Source organism: Psittacula echo (assembly GCF_963264785.1).
Source record: "Psittacula echo genome assembly, chromosome: 4".
NCBI classification, from domain to species: Eukaryota; Metazoa; Chordata; class Aves; order Psittaciformes; family Psittacidae; genus Psittacula; species Psittacula echo.
Window position 1 is genome coordinate 19,282,853 of NC_137738.1, and position 17,274 is coordinate 19,300,126.

Genomic DNA, 17,274 nt, shown 5'->3' on the forward strand with positions numbered 1-17,274 from the left:
AACCCCCATTTTCAAGAAGGGGAAAATGGATGACCCAGGGAATTACAGACCAGTCAGTCTCACCTCTGTGCCTGGCAAAATCTTGGAGCAGATTCTCCTGGAAGACATTCTAAGGCACATGAGAAACAAGGAGGTGGTTGGTGACAGCCAGCATGGCTTCACTAAGGGGAAATCCTGCCTGACCAATTTGGTGGCCTTCTATGACGGGGCTGCGAAACTGATGGACAGGGATAGAGCAGTTGACGTCATCTACCTGGACTTGTGCAAAGTGTTTGTCATTAGGAAGCATAACTTTACTAAGATGATGATCAAACACTGGAACAGGCTTCCTCAAGAGGTGGTCAATGCCCCAAGCTTGTCAGTGTTTAAGAGGCATTTGGACAATCCCTTAGTAACATGCTTTAACTTTTGGTCAGCCCAGAACTGCTCACATAGTTGAACTAAATGGTCGTTGTAGGTCCCTTCCAACTGAAATAATTTATTCTATTCTAACACTACATCCTGGATCTACAACAGCTGTTTCTGCAGAGCATGTTTTTTTAACTAGATATTCACATACAAATAAACAGGTTGACTAGCATATGAGAACTGTTATCATAGCCATAAACATCATAGTCACTCTACCGAAGTAAGACAGTTCACCGTTACACGAAACACCTAATTTTTCCTCACATTAACTTACATGGAAATAATTGATTGGTTCATTTATCCTTCTGAAAAGCTGTCTCACCCACAGTATCCTTCCTGCAACAGGTGGCATGTTTCGACCAAGAGGAGGGTCATTTTTCTGAATTTGGTAACGCTATGATAAGAACATCATCATTAAACATATGGAGTAAAAAAGTAAATAAATAAATGTTGACATGTTAAATTTTTTTCCTCTGATACCAGAGTTTCTTCCTCTTCCCAAACAGATCAAATCTGTGTAGAGTCACACAACAGATCATTGTGAGAAAAATGTATTGTTTCCCCCTTTTGCTATGCTTCTGAGATAAACACATTGATACCACTGTCACCTGTCATCATTATCTTCTACTATTTCTTAGCTGGGCTTACAACAGAGCCCTGAGTACACCAGAAGCCATTACAAACCTAGAAGCTGAACAGCCAGTATTCAAGGCCAAGCCATACAGGTGCACCTGTGTAGCTTTGGAGCCACGGGCTGTGAAATCAGGCTGTTTGAGGAAGTGTTGTGGCTTTTCCTCGGCAACTGCCGTCAGGAATGGCCTAAGCTATATTGTTAATTGAGAAGTTTTACCTGAATAGAAATGTCAACATTGTTCTTCAAACACATACATCTGACTAATAGCTAACATTTCAGGAGATGGACTCGATGATTCTTGTGGGTTCCTTCCAACTCAGGATTATCTACTATTCTACGATATGCTCTTTTTTTGCTAACTTCTCATCAATATACACATAGAGATTCCTGGGTACACATCCCATGCTTCTATCTGTGCCCAAGCTGAGGTAAAAAAAGAGGCTCTACTCACTAAATGGTGTGGAACAATTAGAAATTAAACATATATATAAGATGTTGCATTGTTCACACATAAAGGAAAAACGGACTTTCAGGGGAAGATGCAGCTACACCTCGTGTGCCAGGAATGTGTACTCCACAGCGGTTCCTATGGCAACACTGACGAAAGATGGAGCAGAGTGGAGATTCTGCGGCCACGCTCTGTCCTAACACCAGCAGAGAGGAGAACTTGGTGGTACTAGAAAGTGATAAGCTGCATAATTGCTATCCTGAGCCAACAGTCTGTCATTTCTTGACAAAGCGCTGTCCTTTGTGCAAAATTGCTTCATTATAATGCATTTTAATACATTTTAATACAAAACCACACCTCTATCTCTAATGCTACCTGCCTCCAAAGTGAGATCACCCCTCTTTGAGCATGCTCTTTGAATTCTTTGTGGTGTATTCTTTTAAAAGCTAAGCAAGAAAATTTTACACCAATAATACCAAAGGTATGTATGACTAGAGTCACTCAAGCTCCACCTTGAAGGTGAAAAATGGCATAAAATGGCCCAACAAAGGGGGATTACTGGGGGAAGACATCATCATGGACAAGTTGAGGAAAATTCCATCAGCAGATTACCCTTGACTCCTGGGACCGGTTGGCGGGCTGGACCTTTCTTCCTCCCCAATAGGGACGCCTTTGGATAAGACTTGCACTGTATTAAGTGCTTCCCTGGGAAAATCAGGAATCTCTATACAGAGTTACTTTTCACTTTTCACTTTTATATTTTAAAGCCAGGCTGTGTTATTCGTAACTTTATTGCGCGTTTGTATAACTTATTATTTGCACATGCTTTTGCAGACAGTGTATTTATCACCAGCAATCCATAAGAACCTGTATCTGCCGCTTTAATAAACTGCACTGTTTAAGTGGCTAATCATAATAGTTTTCTCATTGAACGCAACCAAGTCCTTCAGTGTGGCTGTGTTAGTTTATAAGCATGATTAGACTGAAGGTGCAGCACGCTATTAGTGCATCCGGAATCGTGATTGTTCAATATATCAAACGTGACTGGACTGATAGTGGTAAATAGGGCATCACTCAGAATCTAAGCCTAGCTGCACCCACCCCCTCTAACATCTGAGGACTGGCTGGAAAGCAAGGGGGTTTATCTTTTGCCAAATTGTCTTGCCTTTTAACGTGACAAATGGCTGCAATATAGTCAAGAAAAATTTGGCCTAAGATTATCACATACCAAATTTGCATTGACAAATTATTCAAGCACTTTAGACTCAGTATTGCAGCAAGAGCAATTTTTTATAAGAAATAACTTTCTTGGCAAAGATAAAAAGCAATCCAATACTATCTAACAAATTGTTACAACTAGCCAGTATATTGGTGACATTTTTCAACAGAAGAAAAAGGAGTATTTGTATCCACCCAAATTTAGGCATGCAAATTCATGCCGTGATAACACAAAGAGTAGCACTGCTTAAGCAGGTACAACTCTTCACTTAGTAACATGTCCTCTTTATCCCCCTTCAGTCTGTGCTCAGAAGAAATATAAGTAGCTTCATGGTGAACTTAAGAGAGGACCTAGGTGAAAACCCCTCAGAAAACATATCTATTCTCCTGGCTGGGAAAAAACAGCCAGCAGTGGGGTTATTGATTTTTAAAGCAGGCAGTGCTGCTGGAAATACATTCATCAAATTAAGCAAGTAAGTAGAGGTTCGGGAAGTGTCACATACACTAGACAGAGAAAAGACTGGTTCAGAGTAGTTATGCTAGGCTACAGCTTTAAGTCACTGGAAGAATCACTTTCTAGTAAGTGTAGAGTTTACAGATGTTTGGCTCCTTGTGTAAACACATCACTCATCTGACAAATGTAAACATCTCTAAATAAAATATTTGCATCAGTCTGGTTTTCCTGATTTCCTTTATTCTTATTGAAGAAAAATGGCCATTTCAAGGGATTTAAATCTTCAGATTAACATGTCAAATAGATCAGATTACTTGACTCTAGAATACCTGTTTCTTTTTTGAGTAGAAAGGGAGTATGGATGTCTAGTTCTGATGCAGATGTTTATTCCAGACATAAAGTCAGGGTGGAAGAATTACCCTTTAAAGGTTTAAAGTCAAGTGACATTAACAGTCACCAGAAGTTAATTCTCATTTATGCTACAGTCACAGTACACTCCATAAATCATGGAAAATTGCTTTATAATTAACATATATGCAATTTATCTACATTTTATAATCTATTTTGTCACAGCATTACATAATAACCACCCTTTTGTTTCTTTAATTGATGGAAGAGTAACAGAAAGGATTTGGGGTTTCGAAGTGAAATTGTGATGACACATTTGCCTGCAAATGCATGTATATTGTATTTGCCTACACTCATGTCTGCTTTCTGTAACAGGAAGATAGCAGTATGATAAATTGAGCACTGACAGTCAGCTAAAGAAATAGGCATAATGTTTAAAATTTATTGCAAAGAAGTTAGATACCTTTTCAGTAGATTCAAGTTCTGCTACATAATGTCGAAGAATACAACCAACTGTATGTACTGTTTCTTCTTGAAGGCATGTCAATTTCAGCTCTTGAAACCTGTATTAAAAATGAGTGACCACATAATACTTCTAAATCACAAATAATTGTTTTGTTTTGGGGTACATGAACATGGCATAAAATCAAAACATAAATTTAGGAAATGCTTCTGGATTTGGGAATGTTTGGGGTTTTTTTGCTTTGAGCAAACTTAAGCAAGTTGAAAAGTTCTGCCCTGGTGGGTTTTCTTATTGTTGCTACTGATGTGGTTTTTAGGTTTTCACTTTAGCCTGCTCTTGTATATACAAAATAAACTGTAATGAAATTAAGAAACAGGAGAATATATTGATTCCTGTAAGAAAGCTAAAAAAACATTTTTTATTATGATTACATGGAGCAGAACAACAGTAATGAAAAAATCTTTATTAGGCCCTTTGTTCTAAAATTATCAGCGTTATTTAAATTGTGCCAATCAATACTTCGAAGTTACTTTAAAATATTTTAAAACATAATTGCCAATACCTTTGAAGTAACTGAAGTGCATGTTGTGAAGACAAAATTCTCTCAAAACAGGTATGCATAAATGTCTGTATCTTCATCTAAAAATATAAAACTTAGTATAGTTTTCCTGATCATATTGATGTTTGATTTTTGATTGGTATTTTGATGTTTGATAATATCTTAGCATAGTATCATTTGAAATTGTGACTGCTTAAAGTACAAAACAGCAGCCTTTACTGGTCTATGCTTAATGTAATCAATAAATAGCTAGTGTCAGTCAAGTAATCTCTTAAAATGCTACACAACTTTAGCAAAGAATCAAATAACATATTGAGAACAGTTGTAGCTTTGCTATGCCCAAAATCTAACCACATGCCTCTAGGCTTATAAACCACCTCCATACAAATCATTCTGTCAGGTCTCTAATTTTTGACATTTTGGCTGCAGAGTGATGATTTTCAGTGAGGACTGTATATTTCACATCTGACTTTGGCAGGAGGAGAAAGAATGGAAAAAGCTGCTTTCTGGACAAAAAAAAAAAAAAAACAACAAACAAAACAAAACCAAAACCAAACCCCAAAATTTAAGCTTTTCGGAAGAAAATCAATGTAACCTATTCAAAGTCCAAAGTCTCACTAACAGATGGGGAGATACTAAATAAGTTGTGATGACATTCTTCCCTAAATAAGTTACAGGTAGCAGTCTTACTTACCTCTAAACCTTCAACTTTTGTGAGGAAGTCCACAAAATCCACATCAAAGTCTGTTTTTCGTGGATCGAGAATGTCATACTGTTTCTTTTGAATACTTTGGTAGATACTTTTGAATTCTACTGCCATAATATCTATCCCTTCAATGGTAGACAGACTCAGTGAATTAAAAGTTTGTACTATAGTTATCATCTCTGTAATCTGAAATATAAGTATTATATTCATAAGAATGAATTATTTGCTACTTACTCTATAAACTGCAATCTGAGTAAAATAAAATATATGTGAGCCACTGTAGGGATTGGTGCATGGACGGGAAGCTGCTAGGAGGGACAGGAACCAGCTGACCCTGGGGAGGTGCTTGGGCGGCAAATATAAGGAATTCTAACTGCGCAATAAACCGTTGATGACCCGCATTCCATGAATGCTCTATGTCTCAGCCCTAGTTCGGAGGGAACTAGTGCTTCCGTCCCTCACCACACGAGTAGCGAGAAACTACAAGCCACTTCTCTATTAATATAATTACTGCATTCAGAAATGTGTTGCTTCTGAGCTTCTAAGTCAAGTATCTTCAACAGAGCATGGTTAATTCAGTTTTCAATATCAGTTCTCACTACGACTGAATACAAAATAAAATCATCTTCATTTTTCTTGATAGTGAAAGGTTTCTGTTTTACATTCAACTATTAGATTCAACAGGGTAATATGAAAAAAGAGTTAAAACATGACATATGCAAACTGATGACACAGATTTCAGAGAATAAAAAAACCCCCACACATACAGATTAGTATTTATACTGCATGATAAAGAAAAACATCATTAACTCACAAAATTCCTACCCTCTGATGACTGCTCCATTATCCTTTTATCCCTGTCTGACCTTATTGTGCAAAAAGAAGAACTTACTATCTATTTCACTCTATGATTACTAGATTAAAATCCTTTCATTAGATTAGCAAGCTAAATGTTAAGACCACACCAAGCAGCAGAATCATCTGAAGAACTGTCTTTGGCAATAACAGGATTATTAATATCTTTGAACACCATTCAAAAGAGTAAAGTGTTATTTTTCATATATTTTTAAATCTCCTAAAATAGTGATCTAAGTCTAGATCAGATAGGTTCTTTCTCTCCATGATAACACAAAGAAATTGACAATTTCAGAAGGACATTGTGACATTGTCCTGGGTTCAGCAGTGGCAGCCATTTTTTCTCCTTCTTAGTAGCTGGTGCAGTGCTGTGGTTCTGACTTTCGGCCTGGGAACAGAGCTGATAACACCGATGTTTGGTCTGACCAAGGACTTTCTGAGCCTCATACTCTGCCAGGGAGGACGGGAAGCCGGAAGGAAGCAGAGAGAGGACACCTGACCCAAACCAGTCAAAGAGGTATTTCATACCACAGCATGTCATGCCCAGGATGTAACTGAGAGTTACCCGGAAGGGGCTGATTCACTGCTGGGTGGGGGCGAGGTATTGATCAGTGCTCGGTCGGGCTAGGTGTCGGTTGGCGGGTGGTATTGTATTCTCTTCCCTTGTTATTTCCTTTATCATTATTATTATTGGTGGTAGCAGTAGTGATTTGTGTTATACCTTAGTTATTAAACTGTTCTTACCTCAACCCATGGGAGTTACATTCTTTTCAATTCTTCTTCCCGTCCCTCCGGGAGTAGGGGGAGGGAAAGAAGGGGAGGAGTGAGAGAGAGACTGCGTGGCTAACTTGATGACAGTGTTTAAATCATGACAGATGTAATTGCCTAGAGTATTGGAATGACTTACTCTGTGGAAGTGACTAATTTCTCTCAATAGTTACAAACTCCTTCACAGGATGATTAAGAGCATGTATGTTGACAGGTATCCACCTTGTAAACTGCTGTTGGAGAGGCCCTTCTTTACTGATAATAACAGCACATAGTATACTCACTTTTTCTAATCTCCTACAGAAAGCTTCAGATTGTCCAAAAATGTACATTTCTGATACTTCAAATGACTTTTCTCCTAGAGTTTCCAAAATCTCTTGCTTTGTTTCCTGAAAACATTTCTGATATTCTTTCAATAGAAACGTGCAGTCCTAAAAAGTGAGGGAATAAATACCATATTCATTATGCTATGTTTATGGGTAAAAGACCGAAGAACTCAAACCTACTGTCTTTCTGAAGTGGTTAATTATCACTGAATCTAGTTTCAGTCAACAGAGCATAAGGACTTACATACAGTGGTTTTCTTTCAGTATGTGTTACAAATATTTGCAACTTATCAACACAGAACAGTACAGTACAGTGAAAGATTTAACACTAGGAAGTAAGTCAAAAAAATAAACAGGAAAATTTTAGTTCTTCTTAAAGTAAAGAGTGGTTTAAAGGCTAGCAAAGAGCTCTAAAGGAGACATTAAATATCAAAAGCCATTAGAATTAAGAATGGTCAGACAGACTGTCCCCTCGGTAAGAATGGAATTTGGCATAACAGTGTAGTCCACTTAGAACTCCCAGGAGACTTCAAGGAAATTGGTTATACAACTTTGTGTATGCTGACAAGAGTTAAAGTGAGATTGAAAAATAATCTTTTCCAGTTGATTACTTACTTAAATTACTAAGACTTTATCAGATGTAAAAATAATAAATGGTAAGAAGTGTAAACTCTAACTCTATAATCATTGGGGTACAAAATCTGTCAGCTCTTGGAAAACAGAAAGCAGATTCTACCACAATATACTGGCAGTCATCAGACTGTCTGAATATATAGGTATATACAACAATTGCTTATGAATTACAGGAAATGAAAAAAGGGATTAATTGAAAGGAATTTTCAGATCTTCAAGAATATACAGATACCAGGACAAAGACTGATCACCCTGATTAGAAACTGGGCTTATATTTCTCTCATGGAATAATGAGGGCTTATTTGCTGTATAACAAGATGACCTCAATAAAATAGACAAATTATCAGAATTATATCATCCTGCAAGGTCAGAGAAGATACATTCAATACATTTTCTTTTGTACTTCTGGACATAAATTTTAAAGGACTGAAATTCTGTGCCTTTCTGGATAAGATAGGAAGTCAGTAGCTGAGGTGTAAGAAAGGAAAAGGTGGAAACTGGGTCAGCATTGCCAACCAGTAACCCCACAGCTAGAAATATTTTGCCATGGTGTATTGCATATGCTTAATTTGTTCTTAATATGTCACCATCAGCTGAAGAAAAGGAAGAATCTCTTTGCAGTGAGCTTTCATGGTATACCAAAGAAAACTTGAAAGGAGCTACTACTAAACAAATGTGGGTCTATTCAGATGCCAGGTTCCCCATGGTAGAGGACTATGGTACTATATCAGACACCATAAAGAGGAAAGAATGTGGATTATGCAGGATGACAAAATTCTTCGGTGATACATATGGTGAAGATGACAGTGGTCAGTGAAAGACCACCCTTATATAGATGAGGACATTCTAATTGCAACAAATGCCCATGGGCTAAAAAATGGGAAAACACTCAAAGCATCACGAAATAAAACAGTAAAGAAATGTGAAATACTTGACACATATTGATATGAGCTTCCTTGTGCATATCGATCGATAATCAATAGGTTTGAAAGGTAAATAATAAAATGCCAAAATACAAACCTTAATTTTTCCGATGACTGTTGATGTCTCCTGATCCCAGACACGAGTCAAGCCACTATTTGTAATATATGCTCTACAAGATGTTACCATTTGATTTGTTACCTAACATAGACAAATGAAAACAAGTAGGTCTCAAGTTTACAAGTAGATATGCTTATTTTGCAAAATCTAACAAAATTCCCACATGCCTGTCTTAGTACTATCAGAGTTTGGATAAATTTCAATTATGGCAATAAGAGTGGCTAATATATGTAATATACATGACAAACACCCTAAGGAGAGAACATACTACTTAACCACAAAAATCCAAAGTTTGTAACGACAGAGAGAGAAAGAGAGGAGCATGGGAGTGAATGCAGATACAGAAAACATACTTTCAAGAATAGCTACAGGTATATAATCTATTTTGGCTACTAAATAATGTGAACGATTCAAAACAGTTCTTCTGACACATGAGATTATTGTAAGCAGGTCTTAAGAATTCCTAAATGAATAATGACTGAAAATTACTGCACCAAAGGCAGCCTCACACTGTAATACAAGAACTGGTGAAGTTGCAGATAGGACCTCCAGTGTCACCTCTCATGATCTTTAAATGGAAGCAAACACTAAGGGGGACCTCAAGCCACTGGATTAGAATAGAGCTTTTCCTTTGCTATTTCTTTTCTACAGCTTCATGTAAGCAGCTTGTTATTAGCCTCTGTAGTAAAATGCTCAATGCCTTAGACTATTACATAGACTATGGCATGCTTCAATATGCAAACATAAAAACAATTACGTAACAGGTAATATAAACATTGCTGCATAATCCATAACTAAGATCTGATGAATGCAAACCAGCCAAAGCCATGGATAAATATAGCCTCACAAAAGCACATAAAAAAGTGCTGTAATGAGGGTCTACTATGAATTTCCCCTCTGTGTTTACCAGAGTCTTTCAGTTACATAGGATTTCTTTGCTCTAAAACTATTACAAAACCAATCTTTTCCTGCAGTGAATACCTGGATTCCACAAAAAACACTGGTATAAATACCTAGATGGTCTTAATTTTCTGTTTAAGGTGGCAAAGTTTATGATCTGAGTCTCAATTCAAGTATGACTTGCTTCTGGAGACAGGAACTTTTTGTCTTTCACACCTTTTGGAGTAACAGCCTAGGCAGATTGATGGCTCAATTAAGTCTTCAAGGCAGAAAATGAAAGAATCTTTCTGGATTCAGTGATTCAGGAAACAACTGAGCAGATTAATTCAGATCCAAAGATTAATCAAGAAGATAAAAAAATTAAATTAATCTTGCATAACCAAGAATAACACCAAAGCTCCTTCCAGAAGACAAGTCTCTGATCCAAGTTCAATCTTCTCCTGACCAACATACTTCATTTCGCATGCAGACACCTGCCATTTTTTACCATTTCTTAACAAATGTCCTACTGATTTAAACAAAATGAGTTTGTTTCCTGAAAACATCACAACATTTTTATAATTAATATTATACCTAATATGTTTACCTTTATAAACAATGATGTCATTCTCTCAGAAGTATTGTAATATCTTGAAACACGGTGAATCATTCGTATGGCATTTACTAAGTTTGGTATTCCATGTGTCATTGACACCTTAAAGTGGAGGTTTTAGAAAAAAAAAAAATTTTCTAGTCTTAGCAACTATATTTCTACTCTATTGACAACTTCTAAATTACATTTTTCCCTAAATCACATGAACCAATCTTCAAAATGCCATGGCATCTTACCAAAAGATTTTGTATTAAAAAAAAAAAAATAAAATAAACACCACAAAAACCAGCAGCTAATCACACTTGTTATATTTTTAAACTTCAACTAATAAGAACAATAAAACTCACTGATGATTTGGTGAGAAATCAAATGAAAAGGCATTGTTAGTAATTTTATTGTAATTTTATTTTATTTTAATGTGCTATTTTGATGATCAAAAACTGATTCAAAAAGTACAAGTTGCATTTTTTGTTATAAAAGAAGTATTCTTCTGGCAGAAGACAGTGGTTGTGATTAATGCTTTTATTTTACTTCAAGAACAGCTGTATTTAATACTCTATGCTAACACATTGTGATAGCAATCATAACATAAAATGTTTCATTTAACATTCCACAGAACTCATGGAGTAATTGTCACAATGGTAATTTCACTAGAGTACTTAATTCAGTCAACATATGAAACATCTAAATCTTTCACACAATTCATGAAATAATTGTTCACATTATTAAAATCAAACCACAGTATTAGAAGTATTGCATAATTCGATCACTTCCAAAGTATTTTGGAAGAGGAATATAGAGTTAAAAATTATAATTTGCAGGGACTTATCCGAGTTGCAATTCCCAACATCAAGAAAAAGTAATTTTGATTGTCACCCCTCAGAGAAGCCAAGCTTCTGGAATTAACTTTTGGCTGCATAAAGCACACTAGTACTGCGTATAGATACAGCAGGCATTTGCATCTGGCAGAAGAGTGTGAAAGAAAGGTATAAAAACAACCCTCAGTGTCCATCACCCGACTTCCCAAAATGGAATCAGGAAAGTCTGAGTCTACTGATTTTCTTTTTTAATCCCTCACCAAAAAGAAAAAAAACAACCCGAACTCCTTCATAGTGGACTGTATAGAGATTCAAAGCCCCAGCTTAAATATCCAGTGAAAATTTTCATATAGTAACCCACTTCAGCTACAGATGTGGCTATGTGCGATACTGCATTCACTAAATGCTGTATTTATGCACATACTAAATATCATATTAAATCTGCATTTACTGCATTTCCAAACCACTAATATTTAAAACACTTTTCAACATCAGATATTAAATTCAACTCGATCCGAAACGTAGTTCTTTATTAAAACAGAATATATTTAACTTGTATATAACTATTTTCAAGTTAAATACCATAGAAAATCCTACCTAAATTATCTTGATTTCAGTGTTTTAGGAGACAAAACGGAAATACAGATGTATCAACATTTTCCCCAATTAAATCAAGAACTATAGTTAACTATTCTGTATTAGTATGATAACTTTTTAATGCATTAAAGATAACAAAAGTTTTATCTTCACAACACTACGAAGCAGCTCATCACTATGGCCTGGTACCTGGCACCCTCTAGTGATATTCTGAAAAGCTGAAGGTAAACATATTAGTAATACTGCTCATTTTTCTCCCCTTTTCTACTATTCCATGCAGTATCAGCTTTATGTCATATAAATTATGTCATATATAGTATCAGTCTTTTTGCTTTCCCCCAGTTAAAATTCTATAGTAGGATCCTAAGCTGCCAGAAATTCAGAAGAAACTCAATACTTCCTGACAGAGGACAGGAGGCATATAGGACAAAACATGGAGAACTAAAAACTAAAGCTGAACATACAGCTTTTCCTAGGGTATTTCCTCCTTCCATCCTATTCTGCAACAATCATTAGAAATTTATATCTCTTATAATAATTAATTGTTAATACACATGGGCAACCAATTATTTAATTTCTGACTATCTGGTTCTTCTGCAAATAGAAGCGCCTAATACTATTTTTAATATCAAAATATTATTTTACTCATTTGGGATCTCATTAGGTTCATTATTCTTTACATAACCAAATTTTTGGTACTTTGTTTACAGCTGGGTGATTATTCATTGACATATGGAATTTTCATTGAAAGACATATTTTGAGACTCTTGTACTATAAAATATGTACCTGTTTCAGCTCATATTAAAAATAATATTGGCAGCAGGACTGACTTACTGGGAAATCATGTGTGCTTATATTTAATATGTATTTTAAAATATCATATTTTATATAATGCACAATAAACTAATGCTTTAATATTTAGCTTGACAGGTGTTTAGAAAAAAATCAGAAAAAATAGAAAGTGACATGAGAAAAATTCAAGCAAATACAAACAAGATCTCTTTTGCTCTGGGCATTCTTTGTAAATACCTAAACTATACTTAAAAAATTATGAAAGACATACTTACAAGGTCATAGTTATAAAGAGGCTGACAAACTTTTTCAAGTATGCCTAAGTATTTCACATTATCTTTTGCTTCATTTGCTGCATCTGTGATTCTGGTTTCTAACTCTCGCCAGATCTAAAGGAAAAACAGTACTGTAAAAAACCTCAGACTATGTCTTTAACTTGCACTGATTTGCCAGAAGTAAACCTTGGTAAATTAATTTTTAAAAGGCATTGTCAAACCAAGCAATAAAAGATACTTTCGTTTATGATAATTTTGTCTGAATGTCTTGTTCTTTCTCTTAGCATATTATGAACACCAGCATCATACTGAAATTTTCCTCTCAATTCTTCTCAGGAAACCTCTCTAGGATGCAATGAAACAAAATAAATATTGCAAGCTTTGACCACTACAGCAAAAAACAACATTAAAAAAAATTACCCGTAGTATTTTAGAATGTCCAACATTCAGCACATTAATGACAGCTTTGCAGTTTGGTCCTTTGATCTGCTTAATAATAGAATTTAATTTAGCAGACATACATTTCCAGTGCTGTAGTTCAGCCAGTGGACCTGAATCATCAGCTTCTCTCCTAATCTGCTTACTCTCAATCAGAACCTACAACCAATTCAGGGGAAAAAAAAAAAAGACACATGAAAAAGGATACTTTTTCCAAATTGGAACCAAAGTCCGAATTGCACTTAAACATATTCTTAAACTGAAAAGAAGGAAACTAATATGCATGCTTAACTGATGTCATTAAAAGGGTGAATCTCTGCATACACCCGTATATTTTCTTTAATCAGAATATATGGATTGAAATGCTCCAAATATAACTTCACATGTAAAAAACTTGAACTATATTAACAAAAACATTAAATATCGAAGTCAAAAACGTATTCATTTGTATGTTGATAAATGCATTATATGTCTTTTACATTTTTATTCTCGTGAGCTAAAACCACTAAACATAGTATGCCTTTATAAGTAGAGCATGTCCCAGTCTACACAGACTGTGTACTTTGACAAAGGATTCTGTGCTTTATCACAGAAGTCTCAGATACTAATTTCTGAGACCTTACCTCACTGGAAGATTTGCACAGAATAAACTCCCTACTGGGCCTGGTCAAAGATCTTCTTAAGAGTAGTATCACATACCATGACTGGCAGCAGAAAATTAACAGGTAATATGTGTAGAGTATACCTAACTGTATACAGTGTGGTCCTCGGCATCCTTCTGTTCTCTTCTTTTTACTATTTGTATATCAGCTATTCAGAAACTCTTATTCTTGCTAGACTGTAAGTTCGTAGGGCTTACGGACTACCTACTTATGCATAGAAGTGAAGCACCTGTCTTACTCAGGTGGTAATGCAGCTGAAGCCTTCATCTAACTTCATGTAAGTCTCATATAAATATTGATCTCCATATTGGATTGAAGTGTTAAAATAACAACCTACCTGCTCAATTTGTCTATACCATATCATAAGTACTTCCTCTAGATGGTGAACCTCATCAGGATTATTAGCTGCCGCAGCTACTCTCTCAAAGCACTGGAGTTTAGAAAAATTAATGTAATCTATTATTTCCAACTCAACGGTTCCTTCAATGCTTATCATAGTCCCTGGGGAAAAAAAAAAAAAAAAAAGTGATTGTAATGCCAGACCAATTAAGACTTTAAAATTAATTTCTACCTGTGTAAGCAATTGAAATTTGGGAATATTCTGCAGTCATTGTTATTTCAACATAACAGCCATTTTACTGGACTCATATAAAGCAGAAAATTACTATATATCAGGTGTTTTTTCCTAAAAGCAATATATCACTATTTTCTTCAGTAAATAATCTACTCGTGTATTTATTATGCAAGTAATTGATCATTTAATTCTTCCTTGCAGAATGTGAAAAGTTCCATACCTACGTGCTACAGCCTTTAAATGGAATTTCTTAAGAAGAATTCCTCTAGTTTGGCTGCTTCCTAAATGCAATGCTTACCCTCTAGAAATGAAATGTATCTCTTAATTGTTTCCACGAAGTTCTTTTTGGTTTTTGTATCCTGTTTGCTTTGACTTAAAGCACCCCAATTACTTGTTTTGAGGATGGCAGGGAGAAAAATCTTTTGTATCGTATTCTTAACTCCACGTAGGAGCCCTTCAGTGGCATCCAAAACACCAAAGAATATATCCTGCATTGTAACCAAATGATTGTTAGTAATGCAGTAATTTAGGATTGAAAGAGTCATATAAAATCTGTGGGTTTTTTTTTTTTTTTTTATAAAGGCACTCCAACGTGCCAATGAAAACTCTAATTTAAGGAGACAAAATATTTTTAAAATACTGATACCTACCATGTGACCATAAGATTCTGTTTTCACTAAAAAAATGCAAGTCAACGATAATTTAATACAGTTATAAAACGTTGTCAGGTTACATTTTCATAATTTCATTATTATTTCATAATTTTGGTTATTTCCCTATCACACAGAAGTTTGGAAATTTTAAAATAGTACACGACAATTACAAATATTCTAAATGTCCCCATCTACCATTAGGAATCGAGTAATGAGATGTAAGTAGCAAAAATGCTCTGAATGTACATATCTGAAAGTGCATTAGAAGCTATTATGTAAATGAAGGTATATTGCTATGGATCAGATTAAATTATTGTCTACTCTCCAAAACTAAACTTTACAAGTTCTGACTATATTTAATATTCCAACATTTTAATTGTCCGTCAAGTCAGTAAATCTTAACATACTTCAAAAATCTTAACAAACTTCCTAAACATAAATTTCTCATCACTTCAGCAACGAATTTAATGGAAGAGTAATATTTATGATCAGTATTGAGACTCTTGATAAAGACAGATCTTATCTCTTACTTCTAATAGTGTTTTACTCTTTCCTTAGCTTCCAAAAGGAAAAAAATATTTTTAATATAAAATATAAAGTATATAAATTAATAATGGCTTGTCTGTCTGAAGAATTTAAAATTATATTAATTAGAAGATACATATACAGGACTGATTCTAATCAATTTACAATCCCTTCAGCACAAGTATTATGATGTGTAGCTATAACTGAGAACAAAGCCCATGCTCATCTAAGAATTTGTGTTGTAAAGCAGAAAAACTCATGCTACATAATCTACATATGACAAATGTGCATTTCACACATTCAAAGACACATAAAATAAAAAGGTACAAGTAAACTTTTCCTCTCCTGGTATTTGCAATAAAGTCTTCTCAGTGAGTCTGAAGTAATAAAGTTATTCACTGTCTATCCAAAAACAAAAGCAAAGAGCATGATAATAGCTTAACATTCAAAAAACAGTTACCAGAAACTTTAGTTATATGACAGTAGTGAAACAAATAATGAAACAAAATAGCTACTTTTAAAGTATTTAGGTTTTTTAAATGTATGAAATAATACCTCGTGTATAGTTTTTACATTTATAGGGTTGTCATTCTTGAAACGAACAAAAAAAAAACATTGTCCTACGAATTTGTCTGGTGTATCATCCACATACAATCGCATAATTTTACTTCCTTTTGCAACTCCTGGAATTGTCCGGCCACATTCTGAAAAGCATTTAATAGATGTTACTACTTTTAAAAGCAAGGATATTATAAAATTATTAAATCAGCATAGTGAAATAAAATTCAACATAGAAATAACACATTTTCTTCTTTTCTAAGAGAATCAAAACCAGCAGAATTCATAGCTGTAATCAACCACACATTTAAAAATCTACACCAAACATGTAATGTTTTACAAAGCAAATTTGGTGCACTGTACTGCATTGAAATGGGAATTTGCTCAGGCTCATCATTGTGGGTTAACTTGCTGGTGACTAAGGTACTTTGTTTATTCACATGCACCCTATGAGACAAGATGTCATGCCTAACCAAGAAAATAAGAGAATATGAAATACTCTCAGGGCCTCTGGGAATCATTGTATACAATTTGATCCTTTTATATAAATAGGTAAGCAAACAGCATGTTAATTGCTTTAAGAATCATTAGGGTTTTTAGACATTACATTTTAATTCTCTACTGATCATGTGAAAATGAAAAAAATTCAAATTTTTATTTCAAACATTTATTTCTAATAAATGCAAATTCATACAGGTTTTATCAAAGTGCTTTCTAATGAACTGGGGGCATATCCCTTGTAAGAAAAAGTTACAACAAATTTAAAATTTTAGAAGACCTTTTCTTTTCATAGTTTTCCTTCCAAGAATGGCTAAAATTGACTGAAATTTTTCTAAACAATTTGACTTGAAGCAAACATTTAAAATATGAATTGTCAGTCCTCATTGCAAAAGACTGCAAAATTACGAACAAGCGAAAACCAGGTTTTATTCTGGGAAACATTAAACAAAATTATATCTGCCTATGTTAACATCATTAAAAATTTACCTATTCCTGGTGCTTCTCCTTCTTGATAGAAAATTTTTAAT

At 34.7% G+C, this 17,274-nt stretch overlaps 1 protein-coding gene across 1 annotated transcript in view; it reads right to left on the reverse strand.

Moving 5' to 3' along the window:
* DNAH8 (dynein axonemal heavy chain 8) overlaps positions 1-14,437 on the reverse strand; it is a gene marked incomplete at its 3' end in the record, with an annotated part of 135,210 nt that extends 120,773 nt beyond the window's left edge. Inside the window, exons 1-10 of the mRNA XM_080615859.1 lie at positions 14,274-14,437; positions 13,257-13,433; positions 12,837-12,950; positions 10,348-10,455; positions 8,841-8,942; positions 7,146-7,292; positions 5,227-5,424; positions 4,536-4,612; positions 3,974-4,073; positions 683-802 (exon numbers count right to left, since the gene is read on the reverse strand). Coding sequence (XP_080471985.1) covers positions 683-802; positions 3,974-4,073; positions 4,536-4,612; positions 5,227-5,424; positions 7,146-7,292; positions 8,841-8,942; positions 10,348-10,455; positions 12,837-12,950; positions 13,257-13,433; positions 14,274-14,432 — 1,302 coding nt within the window. The 5' untranslated portion in view covers positions 14,433-14,437. The remainder of the gene's footprint in view (positions 1-682; positions 803-3,973; positions 4,074-4,535; positions 4,613-5,226; positions 5,425-7,145; positions 7,293-8,840; positions 8,943-10,347; positions 10,456-12,836; positions 12,951-13,256; positions 13,434-14,273) is intronic.
* Between the last annotated feature and the right edge of the window lie 2,837 nt (positions 14,438-17,274).